Source organism: Calypte anna, chromosome 1, assembly GCF_003957555.1.
Source record: "Calypte anna isolate BGI_N300 chromosome 1, bCalAnn1_v1.p, whole genome shotgun sequence".
Taxonomy (NCBI): domain Eukaryota; kingdom Metazoa; phylum Chordata; class Aves; order Apodiformes; family Trochilidae; genus Calypte; species Calypte anna.
Window position 1 is genome coordinate 95,546,505 of NC_044244.1, and position 8,782 is coordinate 95,555,286.

Genomic DNA, 8,782 nt, shown 5'->3' on the forward strand with positions numbered 1-8,782 from the left:
ATAGTGCTTGTAGCTTACTCCATATTAGTCCAAATCTCACCTATTTTTTGTAGTATTACAAGGCCACTCTATACAAGTCTGGAGACACCAAGAGCAGCATTAGAAATCTGCAATTGCAATAGAAAAGTTAAAAAAATTGTAAAGTAAGAGAAAACTGCAATGCCACACTTACTATGATGAACAAGATACTTCACACATCACTTAAACTCATGAAAAAATCGAAATCAGAATCTTTGTTTAAGGTTTCCTCCAAATGTACAGAAAAGTTCTTTTGCTTTTTCACTACTGTTATTTTAGATATTAACAAAAGAATTCATATGAAGGAAATATACAAAATATGCTGTGATATGATACCATTTTATGACCTGTTACATATTTGAGATACTTTGTCAATCCTTGATTAGTAATCAGTTTAGTGAGTAACATTGCTAATCACTGCATTTATTTTCAAATCTGAAAATAGCTGCAGTTTGACATTTTTGTATATCAAAAGCTATAAAAGTTTCTTTTAGTTGGTGACCTGGAGCAAGGACAAGTGTTTTCAGATTTCTAAACAAGTTTTACTTTTCCTGTATAAACTGTGCAAGCCAATGGAGATTTCTTGACTGCTCTCCAATTCACAGCCATTAATCACAATGCATCACAATGAAGCATCATCATATCCAGATTTAAACTTCACGTATGAAAAATATACCAACACTCAAGGAAGAAGGAAAAAAAAAGCCTTTGAATATAAAATGAACTTCGCACTGGAATACATTTTATACCATAATTTAATTAAAGGAATGTTTTAATATTAAACAGTAGCTTGATTTTGTCCATACCATGTCATTGCATTTGCTTGATATTTTGTTAAGGAACAGAAATCAGTATATAATAAATTTGTATTGCAAAGTAACGTTTTTTCTGTAGCAAATCCAGTGACCTTAAACCCTACATCATTCTGAATATTTATTTCATCTGCTTCAACTAGCACAGCTTTTCCCCTTGTTAGGGACTAACTGACAGAGCCTCTCTGCCTGGTAACATAGCAGGAATAAAAGCAGGTCAAATTACACTGTTAATCCAGCAGATGTAGGTCAGTTTGGGATAAATATTGGAACAAATGGAAAATACCAAAGTGCCTGCTACAACTGCTGCTGTGAAGTAATTTGGCCTTATTCTCTTCAGAACTGTCACTCAGTTGCAGTAGTGGAGTTTCATGTGCTGAACTTTGAAAAGCCAGAGTTTTTAAGACTTAGATGGGTTAATACAGCTGTGCTGAGCTATTCAGCTTCTGCCAGGAAAAGTAGCTGTAGCACAATGTGTTAGATGATATTCAGAAAGATGTAACCATATTTTTATATGTGGTTACAAATTATTTTGGCATATAATAGCATATTCTGAATAATTCAGCTAAGATTTTGCAATTGAATTTACTATATTTAGTGTCAATGTTTGATTAATATTGTGGTATGTAAGTTTAGAATGTAACCAGAATATTTTTCACCTCTAACATAAGAGAACAGTGTCTTCTCCCACTGCCCTTCCCATCCTACAAAGAAAAGGATGGGTAGTCAACAAACTGTTTACAGAAAGATGACCACAGAGGGAATATCAAAACTATGCAGACAACCATTATACTGCACATACAATGATATGTGCTGTTCAGTAAATAACCTAAACCTTGCCAACTTCACAGAACAAAGAATACACTGGAGAGGAGTTCAGTTATGTATTTCTATGTGAACAAAACTTTGTATCTGTATACATAACATTCATATGTACACATATGTATACAAACACAGAACGTTCACCTCTGAAAAAGCTTTAGGGATTCAAATGGAGCAACACACATTTTATACTAACTATTTCTCTAAACTGAGGAGTAGCTGCCTATGGTGATTTAATATTCTTTAAGGTATATAAAAAAAAATCCTAAATTGAGTATTACAAAGTAGGGAAAGTGTTTTATTATTTTATTTATTAATTTACAGTAATGTAAAACTATATTAGAGGTGACTTGATGCTACTTAAAACATCAAACCTGTGAAAGTATTCACACTTTCCAAGACCCATTTGATTAAACTAGAAAGAGACAGATACAACTCAAATCAGTTAGGAAGAAATTGTCTTTCCCTCAAAAATCCCAAACATTAAAGAAAAAACACTCCTGCATAATGCTCATATAGGTTCCATCATCTGTTTTGGAAATTAAAAGATGGCAAAGGAATCAAGTACAATTTTATTTTTCACATTTACAGATCTTAGGGAAAGGAGACAGGATGACAGGTATGCAGACATTGTTAGAGGAAGAAAGCAGAACCTTCCAGTTCATCTACTATAAAAATAACTACCCACACTCTTCACTTAATCCTATTTGCTTGTTCCAAATTCTCCATGTTAAAAAGCCCTATAAGTAAAATATTAGTGTTGAAAAAAAAAAAAAAAAAAAAAAAGTACTGGAAGATGCGAAACACTGCCTCCAGCATAAGCGCTGTTTCATCATGGACATAAATGTTCCCTTCTTCTTCTTCTCCCCCCTTAAAAAGCTATTATGTTACTGTACTAAGTATTGACATTTAAAGCACCCATCCTGATCTTACTATGTAATATAAGAGAAACTGTACATTTGGACTTTGGGTTTGATTTGTACTTATTAAATGAAGGGAAAAAGATTCTCAAACAGGCTCATAATAAAAACTAAACTAAATAAACAAGCAAGCAAGAACACCAAAAAAGCCAATGAAAAAAGCAAAAAACAACCCACAAACAAAAAAACCCTTCACAACATTAAGAACCTCTGCAAAGACATCTACATTCATTTCTCAAAAAAATTCTTTTCAAAATGCTTTCATTGTGTAGAAAACTAAGTTCTTCAGGGGCAGATTCCTGAGAGAAATAATAGTTTTCCAAGTTACTCCTTGTCACTGTAATTTGACATTTGCCTACCTTCCTTCCAAACATACCTCAAAAACTCCTTGGGAAGAAGGGATATGCTCATTAAGATCATACTTAATATTGATGCAACCCCAGAGGAGACACCTACTAAACTTATGTGTAATAGTTTTTACTGTTCCACATTTATTTTGGAACTTATATTGTAAAAACCATGTCACTGGCATTCTCCCTAGAGAAGACCCTCCATTGCTTTGAAAGAATCTAACAGAGTTAGCCGGCTGTCACGGCTTAACGCCGGTTGTTAGACTCATGTTTTAAAACAAAATTCATTATTCCTTCTTTCTCTTGAACAGGGAATTGGGAGGACAATGACAGCATCTTTTGTTCCTACTTCTTAAATAATAGATGAAGAGGCAATCATCATTCTAACACAGTCAGCCACACTCTGGTTACACTAATACTCTCTTGGCAACTATCTGATGCCCAGGTCCATGTCATTACCATACATAAAGTTGTTTTCTGTTACTTAATCACCATTTGTGTTGGATATGTAAAAAAACTGTCAAAATCTAACCCAGTCTTTACATAGCAACATTAAAGGCTTAATTCTTTGTTGGAAAGAGTTAGGGCAATCCCAGTCAGCACAGTTTGTCAACAGAAGGATCAGGCCAGAGTAATGAGAATGATAATTATGAGAACTAAGACCTCTATAATAGGAAACTATGGCTTAAAGACATTTATAGTACATTATAATGGAACTGTAACTGACAAATAAATTTAAAAACAGAAACAGAGTCACTATTTTACATTTCTGAAGTTAAAAAAAAAAAATAAAAAAAAAATAAAGTGGACATGAAAAATGTGTTTCCAGGGAGGTAGGTACTTTTCTCGATCAACATTTCCATAGACTTTCTTCTTCAGCGAGAAACTTCAAAACTTTCTAGTATTAAACTGATGATAGAATCTCAGTAAAATATTTTGAGTGTAAGAGTAATAAATATTAGGAGAGTGAATGATTCCTATATACCTCAGGGAAGTGAGGTCATCAGTGGGAATTTGGATTGTTTAGCAATTTCATGTTCTAAAACTGACAGTGAACTGCTTTGTCATGACTATCAGTAAAAATACATGAAGAAATCAAGCAAAAAACATCATAAAATATGAACTAACCTTATGCAGCTAATCATTATACTAACTCTTGCTGATATTGTTGGAAGTCTAGACAATTACCATAAAGTAGAGTGGTTCACTTTATGTTTCAACTTGTCTGTAAAATACTCCAAATAAAGACTGCATAAAAAATATGGTCTTCTGCTCTGTAATTGTCTATACTCTCACTGAATTACAACATGCTTTTGACCTGCTCTACACCATATTAGCGTTACAAAATTTAGCTTTCAAGACAATCCTTATGCATACAGCATTGGGTTGCCAAGATTTTGCTAACAGAAATCCTACTGAAATTTTAAAATGATGTCTAGAATGTGGATACACTAGATAGTGAGTAATGTTTGACAACTGTCTTAAAGTAGATGACCTGAGAAGTAGAGATTTTCTTATTCACTATTTTTATTTTTTTTATTTCTGCTTGTAATAGATCTGAGTTTATTAAAAAAAAAGGCCTCACCCGTAAGCAATTATCTGTCTTCACTGATTTGTTGCATCAGTGATCACAGATTCAGATAAATTACAGTGTCCCTACATTATTTTCATTTCTATGCAGGTTGCAAGCACTTGAAGTGTCTGAAGAAACCATACTAGAAAGATTTGCCTGGTGTTGGCAGAGAACTGAAAGTAGATCATTTGCTACCACATACAGCACTGTCCAAGTGTCTTCTCAGAGGCAGAGCACATTAAGGCATTAGATGCCATTTACATTATCACACAGCAGGGGGCTACAGCAGCTACAGTTCCAGGATAATCTTAACCCGTATCTGTATTCTGTGAATCCAACAAGACTATTTTTAGTATTACAGTTTCTCATGTGATAACCTTTTACAATAAGCTTACTTTTCAGGTTGCATAAAAACGGCTTGGATGATGTACTTGAGTTATTTTAATATATGTTGTCCTCCAACTTTTGTCTAAGGAAGCCTAAATTCATGACGCAGTAAAAAAAAAAATCAGAATGAAACAAAAATCTAAGGGCAACTGGGTGACTGTAAACGTATGTAACAGTTTAATCCTTTGGGACATCATTTAAGTACTCCAGAATCATTACAGTGCACAACCTAAGAACAACAGCAGCCAGAGATCCTACTATTTTCACAGCAAACGCTGGAGAGGGCAGAGCAAACTATTATCATACTCAAACTCAGCTGACAAACCACTTCTCAGCTCAACATGTTATTACACCCTCCTCCACCTCCATCGCTCCCCTTTCACAGCAAGCAGTTGACACTGGGCTCTTTTACTTCTTCTTTGCCTCCTTTCCGAAGAGACTGCTTGCTGTTAATGTTATTCCAGGCAGAAGCTGAGAAGCATTACTCTATGTCCTCTTTCCTCAGCTGATGATTCTTCATCAATAATCAGCACAGATTCCTTAAGCAAGTCTCTCCACAGATCATACCAGAAAGGCACACTTCCACACACGACATAAGACACCCTGATTTTGTCACCTTGTCTTTAAACTTAATTAGCTTCAGTTCCACTAACAGGAGCCATCTCAAGTTACAATCCAGAAGTGCTTTGAACCCTCAGAACAAAGATCTTACTCGCATACAGAGCTGTCAAAAACCCTCTGAATCCCATGGCCCACAAACAGAAAATTGGAGGAATCTAATAAATCCGTTGAGCCACTTCACAATACAGTTTGGGGAAGCAAACCAAGCCAACAGGAAAAACTACTTTTAAACACAGGTATAAAACTGCCTAAGCTGTCTAGTATAATTGCATCTGCTGGTTGAGCACAAATGAATGGCAGAAACTGAGAAAACATTTGTGAAGTAGCACCGTGAGATGGACCAAAATAATTTTATGTTAAGTGCAGTCAATATTCAGGATAGCCTTCTCCAGGAAGATATTTATCCATCTTCTTTTCTATTCTCCTTCACTTTAGGAGAAAAGGATAGTAGAAATTATTTCCTCTTGGTCCTGTCTGAGGTTTACAGGTTCTTTACATCCTCTTTTTTTTCTTTTTTTAATAGTGCCCAAGCAAGGACTGCCTCCTGAAACAGCACTCTGCTGGAGTGCCTAAGTATTTCTAATTGTGGTTTTAATCAAAAGCTGAAAAAAAAAAAAATTGCATGAGAAGCTGAAAAGAAGAGGGTGTTTTATACACACTGAGGGCAAGCTGGGTAAGATGTTAAGCATTGCTTTTCCCCATCTGCAAGGGCAGGCCAAATCTAGTTATTTTCACACAGTCACAGTCAGATTTGTATTACGCCCCTGTTCTCGCAACATGTTTTTTACCTGATGCAGTTCACAGAGTTACATTTTGCCTGGCACACTCCCTAAACTGCTGTGAAAGACATGACTGTTTTTAATCACTGGTTTACTCTCAAAACTGCGATGTGCTGAATGCAGCTGATTGCACCCAAGGAAAGATCAAATCCTCCTCCTACAGCAGCAGCCCCGATTTTATTGGTGACAGAAAGTCAGTCCAGGCTCCAACCTCCCCCCCCCCCCAACCCCTCTCCTGCTTTGCGGGGCAATGAATTGACAATTCACAGGGAAATGTAAAAGGCAGAGAGAAGCCAACCCCCAGGTGCAGCCCGCCACACATGCCCCAATAAATAATCTTGTATAGCACCAACACAGCAGCTCCTTGTGCACTGACGTACAGGGTAACTTAAACATCGGTAAAGAATACAAATAATCTGCCCGATGTAACTGCCCTTCGCAGTTGCCAAGCGCACCCCCCTCCTCTTCATTCTCGCCTCCACCACCGGCAATTTCCTCGGGAGGTGGCGCGGGGGCACAGGGAGGTTTCTGACTGATGCGGAGGGGGGGAAGAGGATGGGGTAAGGGGGGGGGGGGGTGGGGAGGTGAGGCTCATGTGTTTCGGGCACCCGGGTTGCTGCGCTGCCTCCGCTCCCGCTGCGGGCTGCCAGCCGCTGCTCCCTCCGGAGATCGCCCGAAACATGACGCAGCCGAGGGAAACGCGAAATATATTAAACTTGACGCGAAATGGCACGACGGCGGCAAGAGAATGCAGCGGGAGGGAAATAAAAAGAAAAGAAAAAAAAAAAAAAAAAGAAAAGAGGGGGTAAAAAAATTATCTTACAAGGTCACTAAGCTTAATCATCTCTTGGCGTCTCCCTCCCAAACTGAAACACCCCGCACGCCGAGCGAGGGACTGACAGAGAGAGGCCCCGCCGCCTCCTCCCCCCCCCCACCCCGCAGCCGCCCTGAGGACTCGGTGCCCGCCAGCGGCGGGTGCTCGGTGCTCCCTGACCCCGTTTACTCCCGCCGGGGCGGCTCCTGCCGCTGCCGCCTTGCCCGACCCTGCCGCCCGGCTGTTAACCGCCCCGCCCCAGCCCGCCCGGGCCCCGCAGGGCCGAGGGAGGTGGGGGGGCTGTGCCGCCATCCTGCCGCCGCTGAGGGGGCAAACTCTGGGTGGCAGCGCAATGCCCCCGGCTTGGATGCCTTCCCCTCGAGTGGGAGACGCGAGGGGAAGATCTCCCGCAGGCAGACGCGGCGGTCACTGGCACGACAGCAGCGTGCCGAGGATTTCCCTCCGGGGCGGCCGCTACCTTTGCCTTGGACGGATAACCTTAATTAGGTGTACGGCGGGCGAGAAGGCGGCGGTGGGGCGGAGAGAGAGGAATACATCCAGTCTGGAAACTAGCTGCAGGATGAGCCGCCTGAAGCAGGGATCCGCTTCCGAACCCCGGGCTCACCCGATTACCCTACGTATATATTCTATACCTTACATACAGACACGCATTCCTGGCGGAGGAGGCAACGAGGCACGGACAACCCCTTCCCCCCCTCCTCGCCACCCCCTCCCGTACCCCCGCAGGGGAGGCACGACTGGAGCCCACACGTTTCCCCGGGATGTTGTTGCAACAGCTCACACGCTGCGGCTGCACTCGCACTTTCGAAGACGCGTTTGCGGCGGGCGAGCGGGGAGGTGACGGGGAGTTTAAGGGGTGGCTGCAGGGCATGGCGAGCGACTGGCGGCGGCGTGGGGGGTGGGAGTGGGAGCGGAGGGCGAACGAGGGCGGGAAGCGGCTGACAGAGGAAGGGCAGGAAGGGTTAACAACCGTGCGGCGCTTTAGCGCTGGATAGCGCTACCCGAGCGAGAGGCTGGGGGCGCCCGGAGAGGAGCGGGTGGCGGAGGGGGAGGGGGTGGACGGGAGCCGGTAGAGCGGCGAGGGAGGGAGAGGGTCAGGAGCGGGGCGGAGGGGGGGAGGGGCGGGGAGTGGGCAGGGGGCCGAGGATGCCCCGGGCCGCGGCGGTGCCCCCCGGGTCCCACCCTCCCTCCCCGTGCGCGGGGCAGGGGTGGGGAGAAGGCGGTACCTTGTACGAGGATCCCGCAGAGGCTGTAGAAGCGCAGGAGCGCGCCGGGCTTCAGCCGCATCCTGGGGGCTCCCCTCGGGCTGGGTGGGCGCCAGGCACGCAGATCCGCAGCCTCCCGCCGCTCCGCTCTCCGGGCGCTTCCTTCCCCCCGCAGGAGCCGCCGCCGCCGCCGCCGCCGCCTCCGCCGCAGTGTCTCCCTCGCTGTATCCAGTGGGGTGAGGAGGAGAAGGAGGACCAGGGTCGCGGGGGTGGATTGGGGAGGGAGGAGGAGGATGAGGAAGGGGGAGCGGCTCTCTCCGCTGCCTCCGGCGCTGCTGGGCAGGTTCAGGTTCCCCCCGCGGAGCGGTGCCGGGTGCCCCCTCTGGCTCCCCTTGCTGCTGCCGGCGTGTCCGTCCGTCCGTCGGCTCGCTTCGCCTCTCCCGTCCCGTCCCGTCCCGTC

General features: G+C 43.5%; 1 protein-coding gene across 1 annotated transcript in view; it reads right to left on the reverse strand.

The window, feature by feature from the left end:
* CADM2 (cell adhesion molecule 2) overlaps nucleotides 1–8,438 on the reverse strand; it is a 605,838-nt gene extending 597,400 nt beyond the window's left edge. The window contains exon 1 of the mRNA XM_030466429.1: nucleotides 8,344–8,438. Coding sequence (XP_030322289.1) covers nucleotides 8,344–8,404 — 61 coding nt within the window. The 5' untranslated portion in view covers nucleotides 8,405–8,438. The remainder of the gene's footprint in view (nucleotides 1–8,343) is intronic.
* Between the last annotated feature and the right edge of the window lie 344 nt (nucleotides 8,439–8,782).